We start from the raw sequence: 19,169 nt of genomic DNA on the forward strand, positions 1-19,169 counted from the left end.
GGAATGATTACACCATTGACCCTCCAATGGATATTGACAGACCTTTACCCTGCTAAGTCATCACCATTGGACAATATTGTGGCTTATCGAGAACTTATTGCTAGAACAGCAGAGTATCATGGGGTAGCCTTACATAAAGAGCCCGTAGAAGCAGACTTTTTATTTTAAACACTTGGGTCAACACACAGGTCAAGTCAAACACTCCCTATGCTAAAGGGCATGATGAGGCATGCAGATGACCTCTTCAAAGACCTAGTGCGAGCACGTATTTTAACTCCCAGAGTCGATTACAAAATATAAACCTTATCCATCTGATCATGTGTTTATCAAAGGACAATTACCTATCGACTCCCTAGTGGTTTCCAATGCTCTCAAAAGAGCTAATTCTCAAACCTCTGGTGATACACCTCCCCCAGACAAAGAAACTAAGCTTACAGATGCCTCGGGGAAACGAGTGGTTGCACAAGCCATTAACCACAGGTGCTTCGCAAACACACAGGGCCTACTAGCCAGGTACGACAGGGCACACTGGGACGAGATGGAACAACTGCTCCAATATCTCTCAGACTAACACAAAGCCAAGGCACACGAGGTAGTTCAAGAGGGGAAACTCATTTTAACTCTTCAATCAGATGTGCTCTAGATTCTTCTGAAACCGCAGCTAGAGAGGTCAATACCAGCATTCTTCTTGGTAGGTATGCATGGCTTAGGATTTCAGGGTTTAAACCTGAGGTTCAGCAATCCATTTTAAACACCCCATTTTACAAAGAATACTTATTTGGTCCTGAAGCCAATGAATCTTTAGAAAAAATGAAAAAAGACACAGAAGTGGCAACGTCCATGGGAGCGCTCCAGTCCCCATCAAAGAGGGGCTCCTTTTGGTGCCCATTTTATAGAACAGAGTCTAAAACTACATCTTCCGACCCAAATGTTTCCTCTTATAAAAGCAACACACAATCCTCTCCCTTCAGAGGTTACTATAGAGGAAACCATTCCAAAGGTAGGGGTAAAGGCACAGCACAGCGTAACACTCCTTCCTTAACAAACAGTGACTTGCACACATCCCCCCCGGGTTACTTAACACCTGTCGGGGGAAGACTTCAGCTGTTTCTCACCATTTGGCAATCCATACCAACTGACAAATGGGTGATCGACCTTATCCGACATGGCTATTGCCTGGTGCCTACCACCAGTCCTCCAAACATTCCACCTCTCATTCACAAACTGTTGTCAGACCACTTCCAGTTGCTCAAACAAGAGGTGCAATCTCTCTTAGAAAAGGGAGCCATAGAACCAGTTCCATTACAGTACTAAGGTTCAAGGGTTTACTTTCTGTATTTTCTAATCCCCCAAAAAAAAGGCTCCTTAAGACTTTGGATCTCAGACTGTTAAAACAGTACATACTGTCAGAACATTTCCATATGGTCATGCTTCAACAGATCCTTCCACTTCTACTGCACGGCAATTTTATGTCCAAACTAGACTTAAAAGATGCATATTTTCACATTCCAGTTCATCCAGCTCATCGCAAATATCTCAGATTTGTAATAGCAGGCAAACACTATCAGTTCAAAGTACTCCCATTCGGAGTAACTACTGCTCCCAGAGTGTTTAACAAATGTTTAGCAGTAGTGGCAGATCATTTCAAAAGACAACAAATTCAAGTCTTCCCGTACCTAGACGACTGGCTCATCAAAGCCAGCACATCTCAAAAGTGTCTAGGACCACACCATACCACACTACACCTACTTCACCAACTGGGTTTTATGGTCAACATGCAAAAGTCTCACCTATAGTCTTCACATATACAATCTTATCTAGGAGCCACTCTCACTACTCACATATCCAAACTTTATTGCTACAGTTCTAGACCGACCAAACCTTACCAGCCAGAAATTTCATGCAACTACTAGGAATGATGGCATCATGCATCGCAATAGTGCCTGATACAAAACTACACGTTTCCTCTACAAGAATGTTTAGCACGTCAGGTAATCAATCACAGGGTCAATTAACAGATCTAGTGTTGGTAGACAGCCGCACCCATCGCTCTCTGCAGTAGTGGAACACAAAAAATGTATCAAAAGGGCGGCCGTTTATCGACCCTGTTCCACAAATTGCGCTAATAGCAGACCCATCTCTCACAGGTTGAGATGCACATCTCCACCATTATACAATCCAGGGTCTTTGGCACAACAAGCACAAACCTCTCCACATAAAGTATCTAGAGCTTCTAGCAGTATTTCTAGCTCTGAACGCTTTTCAGTCTCATCTCAAAGACAAAATTGTCCTAGTCCGCACAGACAACATGACAGCTATGTACTATGTACAAAGACAGGGGGGACACACTCTCTCCAACTGTCACGCCTCTCTCAGACCATTTGGAACTAGGCAATCCATCACAGGATTCATCTTCTAGCAGAACACCTTCCATTAGTGAACAATCAAATTGCCAACCTCCTCAGCAGAAAGACGCACCAAAACCACGAGTGGGGCCTTCATCCCCAAGTTCTCCTTCCATACTTTCAACAATGGGAATACCCACAAATAGCTCTGTTCGCCACAGTAGACAACGTACAGTGCCCAAACTTCGCCTCCGGGTTCCCACACCCTCTCTCCTAAGGCAATGCCCAATGAATGAATTGGCCAGGGATATTTGCCTACGCCTTTCCAACTCTCCCATCTCCTTCCATTTCTGGTTCGCAAACTCAGGCAAACATCACTCACACTCATTTTGATAGGTCCCACATGGGCCCGTCAACCATGGTACACCACACTGTTAGAGCTATCAATAGTTCCACATCAAAAACTACATCTCACCTCCAGTCTTCTCACTTAGAGCCATGGGGAAATCAAGCATCTAAATCCTAAGGAGCTCAAGTTATCAATTTGGCTCCTGAAGTCATATAGTTTGGATATTTAAATTTGCCACCAGACTATAAGACTATTCTGAAATAAGCAAGAAAGCCTACTACCAGAGCTTGTTATGCAGCAAAGTGGAAACGATGTGTTGTTTATTGTAACAACAACAAAATTATCCCTGTAGATGCTTCTCTTTAAAACATTATTTGTAACCTTGGGCACCTACAGCAATCTGGGTTGCACGATTGCACGTTGCAGTAGTAGCTGCGTATTTAGAGAACAGACAGCATTTATCTTTCTTCAAGGTTCCTGTCATTAAACCCTTTATGGAGGACTTAAAATGAGTAATACTACCAAGAATCCCTCCAGCACCAGTGTGGAATCTCAACATTGTACTTACAAGACTTATGGGTCCACCTTTTGAAACATTACACAGTTGTCCTTTACTGTTTCTTTCATGGAAGGTTGCCGTCCTCATTGCAGTCACTTCATTAAGGAGAGTTTGTGAGCTACAGGCATTAACCTTAGAAGAACCCTTATTTCAGCTGCATAAAGCTTGGGTAGTTCTTCGCACCAACCCAAAATTCCTCCCTAAAGTAGTTTCTGCTTTTCACCTTAACCAATCAGTTGAGTTACCTGTGTTCTTCCCTCAACCTGATTCTGTAGCAGAACGAGCTCTTCACACACTTGATGTCAGAAGAGCGTTATTGTATTATATAGAAAGGACAAAAGATTTTTATAAAACAAAGCAACTGTTTGTTGCATTTGCTCTACCACACGAAGGCAATCCGATCTCTAAATCTGGCATTTCAAGATGTATTGTTAAATGCATTCAAACTTGCTATGCAAAAGTTAAAAGAACTTTATCTATACCCCCTAGAGCACATTCCATTCGCAAAATAGAGACCTCTATGGCCTTTTTAGGTAACATTCCTATAGCTGACATCTGTAAGGCAACAACATGGTCTACACCACACACATTTCCCAACTCTATTGTGTGGATGTGTTAGAACACCAGCAAGCCAATGTAGGGCAAGCAGTGCCAAAGACACTTTTTGAAACAACTGCAACATCTACTGGTTAGTCACTGCTTTGGGAGAATACTGTTCTATAGTCTATGCAAAGCATGTGTATCTTTAGCACACATGCCTCAAACGGATTGTTACTTACCCAGTAAACAATTGACATGTAGAGCTGTAGATTCACATGTGCCCTCCCACCTCCCCGGACACCTGTAGTTGTTGCAGTTCTCATTATTTACATTACATACTCATGGACATCTCTGTACTACACTCACTTATTCCATTCTCACCCTCTTATGGAAAACAAACTAACAATAGAGTCTATGCCCATGCGCACTATCATGGAAAGGAGGAGTCACCTTACCTCCGTACTGGAAAGACTTCTTTGATTAAAAAAACAATTTGCAAACATCCGGACCCAACACTAGATGGCAGGAGTATGCAAAGCATGTGAAGCTACTGTTCTACATGCCAAGAACAGTATCCTACTGGGTAAGTAACATAAGCCTTCATTTATAATTGCAAAACATATAATTTAATTCTAAATGTGCCTTTGTCTTAACTGTGGTGGGAGACCTATGTTTAGCGTGTTTTTAATAAGCGCCTAATAGCTGTAAAAGCTTAGTAATGCAGGGTTCCCTGGAGGTCAGTTTTGAGGCAGTCCAAGGATACAGTTGCCAGATTATCAGAAAAACTGATGCCGAAGCATGTATAAGCTTCAAGCCATATAACTTGTAAGGGTTGTGAACTCCTCTTTGTATTGCAGGGCTCTCTGTTTTGTCTGAGACAGAAACGGAGTGGAGTACACAAATGATGGTTGTAGGTTTTTAATAAAAGTTTTTTTTCCCCTCATTCTAAACTTCAGTTCAGTTTTCTTAGAAAATGTATGTAAAGAAATCATGATTATTATCATCATATTGTGTTGTATCTTGTCTAAAACCTCTAACCTCTTTTCTTATTGCAGTTGGAAGGAAAAATACCTGATGTCGCCTTCCTGAAGTGATGTTATATTTGACAGTTTCCAGCAAGCAGCATGAGGCTGTGACTCAACCCTTGATTTTTTTTATATTTCAATCCAACACCTGCCAGTGCGGGGGATGTACTGAACTCTGGGACATGTGGTATCCACCTGTGAATGATCCAGGTGTGCTGCGAAGTTCACCCTCTGTCAAGTGTGGAGGAACATAAAGGGCAGATTATTTTTGTAAAATTTGTTGTGTTTTGAGATAGTGTCATGTCATCTTCATTTATTAGATCCGTCACCTGCATCGCGCCATTTTTTTGTATTTTAATATATTTTATTTTATGAGGTTAGCAGGGGGGGGGGGGGGGGGGTCTGTTTTAAAAAGAACTTCACCTTTCAGAACGTACTATGAAGGACCTCACTTAAGTGGTGGGGCCTTGAGATGCCTAGTGGTGGCCTTCTGTGATCTGGGAAATTCAGATTTGAAATCTGAGATGTGCTGTTGCCAAAAATGTGCCTGGTTTGCAGGATCCTTCCCCCAAGAAACTCAATCCCCACTCCTTTCAATACCCTGTTCCCTTCTCTCTCGGTCTCCCCTTGCTTGCCAGTAAACGGATTCCCTTTTTCATCTAGCAGGCCTTTCTTCATTTCAAGGCCCCAGTAGGTTGCTGTTTTTGAAGTGTCTTGCATGCCAATTACTCCCTACCTGAACTCTTCCAGCATTTCACTACCCCACCCCTCTTGCAGAGATCCTTCAAGATAACTCTTGGTAGGAAAGGGAAGGACTGACTTGGAAACCATAGTATACATACTCATCCAGACAATAAGCATGTAGGATAGAAGTAAACAAAGCTGCAGCGATGTCCTCACCATGGGGGAGGGAGGGTGGAAGGGTTGGAAGGGCAAGAAGGTTGCATCTCTAAAAGAGACTACCACCCGCTACTCATTGCACCACAGAGTTTTGAGTTGCCATTCTGCAGCTGAGAACTATTCTGCTCACAGTGAACGAGGATCAGACAATTGCACGAAGTATACATTTCTCACTATCCTGTGGACACTTGGAGAACATCTACGGAGAAGACAGGGCACTGTGCCTGCCTGCGGTAAAAACAGCACTACTGCAAGGCACTTTGTCTGGTGCCAGTTCATTTTTATACCACTTCAACATCCAGTAGAGTGGTGTCATCAGCGGGGTCTCGATTCTCTCTTCAGTCAGGAGACTGGATTTCTGTTCCCGCAACCCCCTGCCATTGGCACTGGACAGCGTCAAGAAGATTAATCAGAATGATTAATCGCTTCAAGGGTGGGTGGGCTAGAAAAGGCGCTTTATTTGAATGTCTCTTTAAACGGAAATCCCCTGTGAATAGCCACTTCCATAGAGGATAAATAAAACCTGCAGTCCTCGCGTTAGAAGCGATCCTTCCATGATGGATTTCTAAGCCACAAAATTTACTTTGAAGCAGGATATCCTTGTTTTTATGGGAGGTCAATTGAACAGCCAGTATTTTCTCGTCTGACCAAAAGGACAACCCTTTCTTCGGGTATTGCTTTTATTTGCTTTGTTGCTGTGTCTTTGTTGGATGTGTATGCAGACTATGAAACTCTGAGCCTTCCTAAGCCTACTCCTTTCCCTACAACCCCTAATGTCCAATCTGATCCACCAGAGCTGTCCTTCTGCCATTCATGTCATTTTTTGATTGTCAGATCACCCATTGGGTTGCGGGTTCCGATCTGGAATGAATGATGAATGTATGCATCTTTACCCCACAATCCGTTCCAGCTCTTTCTCTTGGCAGTCACTTAAAAAAAATTACTCGCTAAAGATTCAGGGGCTGGTGCCTGAACCCTGGCAGGAATGAAGGAATCTGGCATTGCATACCTTCTGTGAAATATCTGCACTTCGTGTTAAGAAAAAGCTTCACAGAGCTTGTGACATTTCTGGGTTGCTTTGATGCTCTTTGACTGGTCTCACTGCTTATGTTAGGATTATCCACCATGTTAGGAAACATGTATTGTATTGTCAAATACATTTTTCTTTGTTAAGATGGTTGTGTTCGGAATGTTTCTAGAATCTTTCTAAAATGTGTCTATAAAGTAGTACTCTGCAACTGTAGATTTGCAGCATGGCATAGCTGCCACAAAAAGCATACATCTCCTGGTCTGTGCAAGTTAAAAATGTTAGGTGGCTGGGTCACTAAAAGCTTACTTGAAGACCTGGGATGTGGGCATCATTCCCAGGCCCTCCTATATATGGATAGTTGATTATAATTTTTTGGACAATGGAACTTTTTTAGGTGCACATGTCCGAACCCTTCCCCATTGTCAGGCTTTGAGTACCTGTAAGCTTTATAAACTAGCATGCTTTCGAGTACAGCAGTGTCTATTAAGAAGCTTTTTCTCTTGTAAATGCGCCAACATTAGCCAATAAACTTAATGTCCTTTGAACATTATTGTCTCTATAGGTTGCCATGAATCTGACTTCTACTGCACATTGTGACTCATCAGTGGTTCTTTTATCATTGACAAACAAGTCACCGTGTATTGAAATCCCTCATTGATTACTAAATCTTTGTTAGTGACTTCCGTCAATCTACAGCTAGATCCTAGTTGGTGGCTCCCACTCCATTGGTGGCAATATCTTCGTCAGTGGCACTCTTTTCTCCAGCTACAAAACCCTTGTCAATTACCTTGCCAACCGATAAAAAAAAAAACATTGGATGACTTGCTCGACTAGTGCGCTTTTGTCAGTTAGCTGTACAGTTGTTGCATGTGCTGCTGTAGATTACATGCTTTCCACACTCCAGCCATTTATTGTTAGACTTGGAACGTTTTCGAACATTGTCCGCTTCTGATAGCAACTTCTAGCCACATATTCATAATCTTGAGAATTTCCCCAGGTGTCAGACTGGGTCAAGGGAATTTTGATAGCAATTCCTTAGCGTTTTGATAGGTGGCATTGTGCACCTCTGAATCAGATTTGTCCCTCCCCAGATGTGATATTGAGGCCACTATAGCTCTGCCACTTCCATGTGCTAAAGTCAGTTTTTCTTTCCATGCCTTCCGACTCTTTTCTGTAGCTCTTTTGAAACCGATCAGCTTGACAGAATTTCTTCCCTCAACTTTTCGAGTGTGCAAAGGACATATCCCCTCCTAAGACCACAGGGTTTAAATCTTGCAAGGACCACAACAGTCGGATGTCAGACATCATGGGTGTTACTGTCTCCTGTGCCTCTGCTCCATGCATGGTGCTATGTCGGGTGAATGCTATGAAAAGATGAATTAAAAGGACCTCAGTGACCCCAAAGCCAAACTTGCTGTTGTAAACTTCAGTGGAAAACGAAAAAGTATCAGTCAAAGGTGCAGTGTGTTCTCGTTCCTAGGGCCAATCTCATGACTGTTTATCTTCAAATTCCAGGAGTTCTGGTAAGTCCAACAAATTAAAAAAGCACCCTAAGTTGAGGCACAGATCTCAGTTGTCCTGCCACACACCTACTGTTCATAGTTGTGCAATTCCCTTAATAGCTCCAGGGCCACATTCGTTCCACCTTTATTCGGCAATTGATCCTAATGCACCCTGATTTTCCCAGGCCTCACCAGCTCCATGAGCTTAAACTGGCTGTGGGCAAAATATTTAGTACCCCACAAGATCCCTCTGGAGCGCCTTCAGGCCCTAAGGATCCAAGGTGGCCTCCAGTCAGATTATCACTGGAAGATCTGCCCCCGACTGCACCACTTGACCTCACTTCAAGTGGTCAAGGTCCCACGCTGACACCACGACCGACACCACAACACCTGGTCTTGACACTGGCTCCAAACCCTAAATTAATCCAATAGTTTTATAGGATTCAGAAGCTCAGTTCTGCGCATTGAATTCTTTTCTGGATCAACATGCTGCGCATCTATTCTACCACCTAGTGGTTGAGTCCAGAATCGTGTCTGCTGGAGCTTTTTTTTCCCCCCATTTAGGGGGTCGTCAACCACCATTGGGTGGTAAGTCCATCCCCTGTGTGACCATAGATGTGCAGCCTGGAAGTTCCTGTGCATGGTCGCCATCTTCAGATTATTTTTTCTGCAATTGAATCTGAAAGCAATGCGAGGAGCTCTGAAGAACTCTTAGAAAAACTGAGTGTTTGAGGCATGCGAGCTGCAGATCACATGCTTTGCATACTCCTGCCATCTAGTGTTGGGTCCGGATGTTTGCAAGTTGTTTTTCTTTGAATAAGTCTTTCCAGTCACAAGGTAAGGTGGTCCGATGCATGCAAGGGGTTAAAGAGGAAGATTGTCAGTACTAACCCTTCTCTTTCACCACGTTCCCCTACACCTTCACCACCTTCTCCAGTTTTTGAACATTTACTTATCACACCACTCAATTCTCCACCCTCACAGCATGATGATGATGATGGAGATATTCAATTACCTGTATATCCCTGGAAAGACTACACTATTGATCCACCTGCAGATAATGGCCCAGACCTTTACCTTGCAAAGCCTTACCCTCCTGACGAAAATGTAGGTTATTTAGAGTTGCTTGCTAGAGCTGCACAATATCACAGAGTACAACTACACAAAGAATCCCATGAATATTTCTTGTTCGAAACTTTCAGTAGTACACACAGATCTAGTCAGACTCTCCATATGCTCAAAGGCATGATGAGACATGCCGATGGCATCGTCAAAGACCCTGTTCGTGCTCGCATTCTGACTCTCAGAATAGATAAAAGGTATAAGCCTGCTCCCTCTGATCCAGTCTTTATTAAGCAACAGTTACCCCTTGGCTCACTTGTTGTCTCTAATGCCCGTAAACGGGGTAATTAACAAACTTCGGGGATTCCCCTCTCTCCCTCCCCCGGACAAGGAGTCAAAATTAATAGACTTCTCTGGCAAATGAATAGCTGCCCAGGCGGCTAATCATTGGTGCATTGTTAACACCCAGGCCCTGTTAGCCAGGTATGATAAAGTGCACTGGGACAAAATGGAGCAGTTGCTCCAATACCTCCCAGATGAGCACAAAGCTAAAGCACAGGATTTAGTACAAGAAGGAAAGCTCATCTCCAATTCCTCCATTAGATGTGCTTTAGATGCTGCCGACACTGCAGCTTGAGAGATTAACACTAGTGTGTTACTCAGACACGCCTGGTTAAGGATTTCCGGTTTTAATCCTGAAGTCCATCGATTCATCTTAAACACTCCGTTTGATAAAGAGTATCTTTTCAGGCCTGAAGTTGATTAGGCATTGGAGAAAATGAAAAAAGACACTGAGGTAGCTAAGTCTATGTGAGCTCTACAGTCTCCTAACCGGGACTCCTTTCGTCACTCCTTTTATCAATGGGGGTGTAAGACCACATCCTCAGACACCAATGTTTCCTTCTCTAAAGGCAACAATCAACCTTCCTCCACAAGAGGTTTCTTTAGAGGAGGATATAGATGAAACAACAGCAAGGGTAGAGGAAAGGCTTCCACACCCTCTACCTCCCCTTCCTCTAACAAGCAGTGACTTACCTACCCTTCCCCTGATCATCTAACACCTGTCAGGGGACGTCTTCTACAATTTCTCCCCATTTGGCAATCTGTAACAACAGACAAAGGGGTTATAGGAATTATCCAACATGGTTATTGCCTGGAGTTTACCGCCAATCCTCCAAACATTCCACCTCGTTCTCACAAACTGTCACCAGAACATTTGCACCCCCTCAAACAAGAAACCCAGTCTCTCTTGCTAAAACAAGCCATAGAACCGGTACCATTACAATATCAAGGGTCAGGCGTTTACTCCCTGCATTTTCTAATTCCCAAAAAGGACAGCTCGTTAAGACCTATTTTGGAACTCAGAGAACTGAACCTCTACGTACTGTCAGAACATTTCCACATGGTGACACTTCATCAAGTGCTCCCACTTTGACAACAGAACGACTTTATGTTTACTCTAGACTTAAGGGACGCATATTTCCACATTCCAATTCACCCCGCTCACCGCAAATATCTCAAATTTGTAATAGCAGGTCAACATTACAAATTCAAAGTTCTACCATTTGGAGTCACAACTGCTCCTAGAGTGTTTACCAAATGCCTGGCAGTAGTCACAGCTCATCTGAGAAGACAGCATATCCACGTATTCCCCTATATGAATGACTGGCTCATCAAAGCAATCACTTACCAGAGGTGTCTCCAACACACTCAAGCCACAATTTACTTACTACTCCAACTAGGATTTACAGTGAATGCGCTGAAGTCTTATCTGCAGCCTTCAAACACACAGACTTATTTGGGAGCCAGCATAGACACTCAAAAAGCTCTAGCCTCACCCAATGCTGCCAGAATTCACAGTATTCAGTCTTTTCTCACTCAGTTTCAGCCCATCCACTCATTACCAGCCGGAGTCTTCTTGCAACTGCTGGGAATGATGGAGTCTTGCATCATGATCGTACTCCTTCACATTCGTCCCTTCAAGAAAGCTTAGCAGGTCAGTGAAACCAGTCGCAAGGTCGATTAACCGATCCAGTGTTAGTAGACGGCCGCACCCATCGCTCTTTCCAGTGGTGGAACCCACAAAATGTACCCAAAGGGCAGCCCTTCCTCGACACTATTCCACAGAAGGTGCTAACAGCAGACTCATCGTTCACTGGTTGGGTTGCTCACTTACAGGCTCACACAATCCAAAGATTGTGGAGTCTAAAGCACACAAATCTTCATATAAATTACCTAGAGCTACTAGCAGTGTTTCTAGCTCTCAAAGCCTTTCAAACCCACCTCGTAGGGATAGCTGTCCTAGTGCGCACGGACAACATGATAGCTATGTACTATGTACAAAAACGGTGGGACACTCTCTCAAACTGTCACGTCTAGCAGAAGCCATTTGGAAATGGGCTATACACCACAAGATTTATCTCCTGGCAGAGCACCTTTCAGGAGTAAACAATCCGATTGCAGACCTTCTCAGCAGACAGAAGCAGCAAATCCACGAGTGTGAACTTCGTCCTCATGTTCTCTTCCCCTACGTTCAGAAATGGGGATATCCTCAGATAAACCTGTTCCCCACAGCAGAAAACGCAAAATGCCCAAGCTTCGCCTCCAGGCTCCCACCCAAAGGCGCAATGCCCTATGGATGAACTGCTCAGGGATATTTGCCTACGCTTTCCGCCTCCCCCACTCATTCCACTAGTAGTTCGGAAGTTCAGGCAAACATCCCTCACACTAATTCTCAAAGCTCCAACATGGGCACGTTAACCCTGGTTTATCACCCTGTTGGAGCTGTCAATAGTTCCACACCAAGAGCTGCATCTCACCTCCTGTCATGTAGTTCCTATATTACCCATACAAGACCTGCACGTTCGGATAACATAAACTGTAGGATTGGTGGCAGACTAACTCTGAGCACCCCCACCAAATATGTTAGCCTCTTTCGCATTAGCTAGCTCACAGTGCCACTAGTGTCTCCTCTTATCGGAGAGAATCGTTTCTGGCAACCTCAGAACATGACAACCCTGATCCCTCAGGATTGTGGAAACAATGTACTACTTTTCGCTCAGTCACCTGTGCTCACTTACGTCGTCTCAGAGAGGTACACAGAAGAAACAGTTGGGCGTGTTTACAATAAGTATTTATTGCACAGTTGTTCCTCTAGTGTAAAATATATGTGCTGCGACAACCGTTAGACAGTAGCAGAGATATATGATCAGCAGTACAGTGAATGTAAAAGGATAGTATAGTTCTACCATTTTGCAATAGTCATGAACAAATACATGGATATAAAATGCATGATAAAAGTGCGCGTACTCCTACGATGCCTATCTAGATGTATCTAAGTGTACCTAGCATGTGAGTAGGTATAAAGCCAAGAATCTCTCTAGGCTTAGTCTAACCCCATTACCTGAAGCAAGAGAGTGTGGGACCCCGTCCTGGTCTCGAGTTGGACACCCTGCAAGGGATGTTTAGACCGCTGTCAGCTGGAGCGTCTGCATGCAGGAGCCTCAGCGTCTTTGGTTAGTGTGTTGGCCTGGAAGTTTCGGTTCCCTCGAACTACTGCTAGCAACAGGTGCTGTATTTATACAGAGATTATCTAAGGTTCCTTTGTCCCTTGTTTGTTGTGTTAGCCATTGTTGGGTATGAGGATGACATATGGGATGAACCTTGTGCGTAGAAATTAGGAAGGTGTTGTATAGCCCGTGCCTGGTTTCCAAGTAGCCTCATGAATATTCATTCATGCAGTATCAGTCTAAAGATGAAGTCATAGAACACTATTGTTCATGGAAACCCTTCTTCTGCTCCCAGGACTAGAACTAGGTAAAAGGTTTAATCCTTAAAAGGGGTTCAATCCTAAAAAGGCTCGTTGCTATGTTATGTAGGGGAGGTGATGTAGGTGAAAGGGTATGATGTTACCTGGGCCTATATTAGGGTACCTATATGAAACATAACACTAAAGTCTCCTCACTCAGAGCCATGGAGAAATCAGTCATCCAAATCCCAAAGAACTCAACCTGGCTATCTGGCTCCTGAAGTCATAGAGTTTAGTTATTTACACTTACCTCCAGACTGTATGAATATCCTAAAAGAGGCTAGAAAGCCTATTATTAGGGCATGTTATGCAGCAAAATGAAAGCAATTTGTTATTTATTGTAACAATATCAATCCTCTTGATGCTTCTGTACAGAACATCATCTGTTACCTGTTACATTTACAGAAATCTGGACTAGCCTACACATCCATTTGCCTACATCTAGCAGCAGTAGCTGCATACTTATAAAACAGACAACACTTACCTCTGTCCAGAATTTCAGTGGTTAAAGCCTTTGTAGAAGGTTTAAAAAGGGTGATACCACCAACAGTCCCACCTGTGCCAGTGTGGAACCTAAATATAGTACTTACAAGGCTAATGGGTTGACCATTTGAACCAATGCATAGCTGCCAATTACAATTCCTCTCATGGAAGGTTGCTTTCCTCATCGCAATAACTTTACTAAGGAGAGTTGATGAACTCCAGGCATTAACTATACTAGAGCCCTTCTTTCAGCTTCATAGAGACAAAGTGGTTCTTTGCACCAATCCTAAATTTCTCCCTAAAGTAGTTTCTGCCTTTCAGATCAACCGGTTGAGTTGCCCGTTTTCTTTTCTCAACCTGATTCTGTAGCTGAACGAGCTCTACGCACCCTTGATGTTAGAAGAGCTCTACTATATTACATTGAAAGAACAAAAGAATTTCACAAAACAAAGCAACTCTTTGTTGCTTTTTCTCCACCACACAAGGGCAATCCCATATCTAAATCGGGCATTGCAAGATGGATTGTAAAATGTATCCAGACATGTTATCAGAGAGCAAGAAGAACTTTTCTAATACCCCCTAGAGCGCATTCTACTCACAAAATAGAGGCCACTATGGCCTTCTTAGGGAATATTCCCCTAGCTGAAATCTGTAAGGCAGCAACATGGTCTACACCACACACATTCACCAAACACTATTGTTTAGATGTGTTAGCGAGGTAACAAGCTAATGTAGACCAAGCAGTACTTAAAACACTGTTTCAGACAGCTACAACAAATACAGGTTAGCCACCGCTTTGGGAGTATACTGCTGTATAGTCTATGCAAAACATGTGATCTACAGCTCTCATGCCTCGAACGGATAATGATAACTTACCCAGTAAGCGTCTGTTCTTGGTATGTAGAGCTGTAGATTCACATGCGCCCACCCGCCTCCCCGGTCTCCTGTAGTTGTTGCAGTTTCTCAGTTTACATACATACGCTTGGACATCTCTATTCTACACTTACTAACTCCATTCTCACCCTCTGCAGGAAAACAATCTAACAATGGAGTCGATGCCGATACGCACTATCAACGAAAGGAGGAGTCACCTTACCCCGTGACTGTAAAGACTTCTTCAAAGACAAACAACTTGCAAACATCTGGAACCAACACTAGATGGCGGGAATATGCAAAGCATGTGAATCTACAACTCAGCATGCCAAGAACAGATGCTTACTGGGTAAGTAAAACTATCCTTTTTCCCCGTAGAAGCAGCGAGGATCAGCGGAAGGAAAGCCAAAGAACAGGGAAGGGGAGCCTTCTCAGCCCTAACGGGAGACTCCACCACATGGCTAGAGAATGCGGAGGAGGGAGGCTGCGAAGGGACATAGAGAACACCCCCTTTAAATTGTGCCCCAATTGCCACCACAACACTAAAAACTAGATTTGAGCAGTGTCCAGCTCACCACGCCATGGCAGACACTCAGAAAACCCATTTCCCTAAAGGATCTGGGCCTGTCCAGTGATTGAGGACAAGAATGTCAGAGGCCTTATCAGCACAACGGGGAAAGGCGAATGCCGAGGAGAACATCCTTGACATATAAAGGGTGGAGGCCGCAAGAAGATCAATGAGAGGTGTCAAAAAGAGGCAGCAGAAAGTAAACAAGACGCTAAAAGGCGCGGACTGTAGGCCCTAAAAGCTACTACATTGCAACACTTGACAAACAAAGGGCTGCATAAAAATAGAGCTACACAGTCCCTGCCAAAGGACACTGATGTGGCAAACCTTTTAGCCACCCCTCGATGCCAGCAGGCACACCGGAAGGAGTGAAGGGCAAGGAGCCGAAGGCCAGAGAGCCGCTATCCTCACAAAGAAAGGCAACTTCATTGCGTTGAAGCTGAGCAACGAAGTCAAGCGGAAAAGCACTGGTACAAAGCGGAAATGGCAGCTCTCCTGTAAAGAAATACATGTTTGATTCCTTTAAGGATTTTGGCTTCCAGACGAAAACCCTCAGAACCTATGTAGACTGAGGGCAAGCAACTGGACATTGAGGCACCCTCTAGGCCGGAACCACATGAGGAGCAGGAGAAATTCTTAGACTACGATTAAGATGAATCTGCTATGCTGGAAGGTCAGGGACAGCTCGTCGACAGGTGGCGAGATCTCTATGCCGAATACTCCGAAGAGGTTTTCGACCACTACCGCTCAAGGTCCTCACCACTGGATGATCTGTGCATGTACAATGATATCAAGAGGGCGGCAAATACATATGGAGTCCAGTTCAAGAAAGAGGGAGCACTCCTGCTTTTTCCTCAAATGCATGCCACCACAGAAGGCAAATCTATATCTGCCTATGCTCCCCAGCATCCTGGACAAAGGTAAGGAGGCTTTTTGAGAGCCAGACACAACAAGAGCTGTAAACCCTTGAGCGGAGAAAAAGTACAAACACTCTACAATAGACTCTCACTACATCAAGGGAAATGTGTTCATAAAATCCATAACTGTGGCAACAGTCAGGAAAGGAGAACAATGTACCCACATCAACCGGGCCACCAAACCAAAAAATTAGTGCAAAAGGATAGATCTGGTGGGAAGGAAAATGTAAAGGGAAGCGGTTACTCAAAGGAGACTAGCCAATTTATAGGTACTATTCAACTACTACGCCCAGCAGCAGCAGGATGAAATGGAGGGTCTCATGCAACACCTCCCAGAGGAGTTTAAAAAAAGAGCCAAGGCAGTAATCCAGGAGGATAATAACATTGTCAACTGCTGCCTCAAATCAGTGTTGGGTGCAGCAGTCACTGCCAGAACGCAGATGTGTACAGGCACTACTCTCCATAGGCACACCTCGCTAAGTGTCAGATTCAAAGCAGAGGTTGAGGCATTGGTGATCAACATGCCTTTCATGGGAAAAGCCCTCTTTGGAACAACTGTGGACGAAGCACAACAGCAGATTAAACAAGCATTTGCATAGCCAATAGGTCTCGCCTTTGGGACCTTATAAGTATTTAGCCATGCAGCACATTATCCTGGGTGCTACAACATGTACTGTTATTTCACATGTCACCGGTAACGGCCACACAAACCCAAGGATGGGTTTCCGTGCTACTTAATGAAAATGTAATTTATAACACGCCCTGACATGCTCAACTGATCTTGAGGTAAGGTTGCGACTTCTCGGAGCAGGGCAGTGAATTCAGAGTTATAGAGAAGATGTTTAACCTCTTCGCCGCGTGGCAAATTCAGCCTCGGTGAGAGGGGGGGCAGGGCTGGGCGTGGCGCTCTGGTACCCAGGACGGCTCCCGGCCGTCATAAATCATGGTGGGCGTGTGCTCATGACGGCCGGGAGCCGTCCGAACTCCGCCCACTAATTAATTCGCCCGCACAGGCGGGGAAATAGCCGCGCGTGGGCGGAGCGGTAACGGACGGACGGCTGGCTCCCGGCCGTCATGAGCACACGACTACCGTGACTCATGACGGCCGGGAGCCGGGTTGAGCACCCATGTGGTTAACTTGATTTTATCACTTGAGGTTTAGAAAAGGATATTTTTTAAATCCATCTCCTTTGATTCCAAATGACATTCACATGCACCCATATAAAGGAGCTTGAAGTAATTCCGCAAGTAAATCTCTGCTTTCTAAAAAAAAATGTCTTTGATTTTGTCAGCAATATGGACTGCACCTCCTGACTATAGAACAAGGCAGCTGCACCAATTGTGGAATTGCAGCCCCTAAGTAAAGCAAGCTTGTACTACACCCATTTTTAACGTGAGCATTCAACTACTGAGCCCATTATGCCACGAGTTGTGCAGTAGTTTTCACAAAGGTATATTACAGACACACCCTGGCGAAAGAACTCCAAATTAGCAAAATGCTAAAGACTGCAAAAAAAACAGTTGTGCTTAATCAGATTCAGACTTCGGTGTGGTACCCGCAAAAGTAATACTACCGCCACACTCTCCTGCAGCTGGGCAGTTAGACCAAATATTCCAACTGCAAATAAACAAAAACGTTCACTTAACCTTCTAAAAAGTCCAGCATAGTGCCCATTAAGAGATGAACCTAAGGGTCAGAAGACCAATCACACTTGGGTGTTTTCATGCTGCCTGTAGCATGTGGAGAAGTCTTTCCACTAGTAACCAAGTCTCGGTCAGAAAAGAAAAGGGGTATAGCTGCAGGCATTTGTTTAAACTCTGCGGTCTCCAAGAATTCACTACACGCCGAGAATATCACATTAGAGCGAAAGGTTTGTAGGGTGTCCTATTTTGAAAGTTCTTTAGTGGATGTGTAAAGAGGTTGTATGAAGACCGTCCATGTTAAAATAAACTTTCAGGTTGTAAAATACTGCTTTATATTATTTGTGCTATGAAATAAGATTTCCACATATGCCAAAATCTTCGAACAGGTAGAAACAATGACAGAAATCTGAAAGAAACAGTTAGTTATAGACTCCTTACCTTAGAATTACCCCCAGGCGTCAGACTGGATCCAGAATTCCTTTTTGTTAGCAGCACCCCTGCGCTTCGAGGTCGCCGGGATGACGTCGCTGTAGCTACTTAGACGCCGTCCTCGTGCGTTGACGTCAGTTCTTTCTTTTTCCGCCTCAGCGAGCGCAGATCCGGAGAGAGCGGTACCTCCAGTCACTTTTTTACTGACTTTTTCTCGACATTTGTCGACTTAATTTTTTGAGTCCATCGTCTCCTGGTGCACGAGGGATTCTCGGCTTCAAGGCTTGCGGTTCCTGTAACCGACTGATGTCGGTGACGGATCTGCACCACGTGTTGCTCTACTGCCTGGAGAACGACCACGACCCCAAGTCGGGCTCTGACTGGCAGACCATGGCCCCGAAGTCTTTGTGGGAGCGGTCCTGAAAGCTACTCGAGGCCCGGCAGTCGGCTCCGCGCCGTTTGAGGTCCTGGTCGCGGAGCCAACATTATTCTTCATCCAAGTCTTCGTACTCGGAGTCAGGTAAGTCAAAGCACAAGAAGTCGAAGAAGCATCGTCGCTCTTTGACTTCTCCCTGTCCGTCGGCCGACGCAACGAGGGTTGCGGGTGGTGCCCCTCCCGCAGCTCCACATGCGGAACCTGTTGGATCGGCTCTGGGTCCCCCCCCCCCCCTTCCCAGAATCGGCAGCAACTCCTGCCCAGCTTCGTCAGTTTTACAAAGTGATGCACGCCATCTTTGGGCAGCCTGACTCCGCCGGCGTGCCTCCGGGCCCCACGGACTCAGCTGGGGGCCCTGGGCCTTCGGCGGCTTTGGCCTCGGCACCGCTGGGTCTCCTTGTATCCAGGCCTGGATTCGAATTGGCGCCGGTCGACCTTGTTACGTCTCCCCTGGCGCCGATTCCACAGGCACCACGTCCGCAGACAGAGTCAGCTGTGTCCCCAGCCGACGTCGACCCCGGCCTCCACCTTGAGGTAGACACAGAGCTGGACCGACGTCGGATCCGCCGCCGATTGGTCCTCTTGTGCCCCTGTTCTACCCTGGGTCTTTGAGACCTGATTGGCAGCCAGAAGAGGGTGAGGAGGACTGGGAGGGGTCTGGGGACCCTTTAACCGACCAGTTAGGTTATGAACCGGACT

The 19,169-nt window shown here is 44.9% G+C and overlaps 1 protein-coding gene across 2 annotated transcripts in view; it reads left to right on the forward strand.

Moving 5' to 3' along the window:
- LOC146798697 (nuclear RNA export factor 1-like) overlaps positions 1-7,293 on the forward strand; it is an 801,269-nt gene extending 793,976 nt beyond the window's left edge. For both annotated transcript variants that reach the window (XM_085626009.1, XM_085626012.1), the window contains exon 21: positions 4,849-7,293. In XM_085626009.1, coding sequence (XP_085482135.1) covers positions 4,849-4,887 — 39 coding nt within the window. In that variant the 3' untranslated portion in view covers positions 4,888-7,293. The remainder of the gene's footprint in view (positions 1-4,848) is intronic.
- The last annotated feature ends 11,876 nt before the right edge of the window (positions 7,294-19,169 follow it).

This window comes from Triturus cristatus, chromosome 9 (assembly GCF_964204655.1).
Source record: "Triturus cristatus chromosome 9, aTriCri1.1, whole genome shotgun sequence".
In the NCBI taxonomy this organism is placed as follows: domain Eukaryota; kingdom Metazoa; phylum Chordata; class Amphibia; order Caudata; family Salamandridae; genus Triturus; species Triturus cristatus.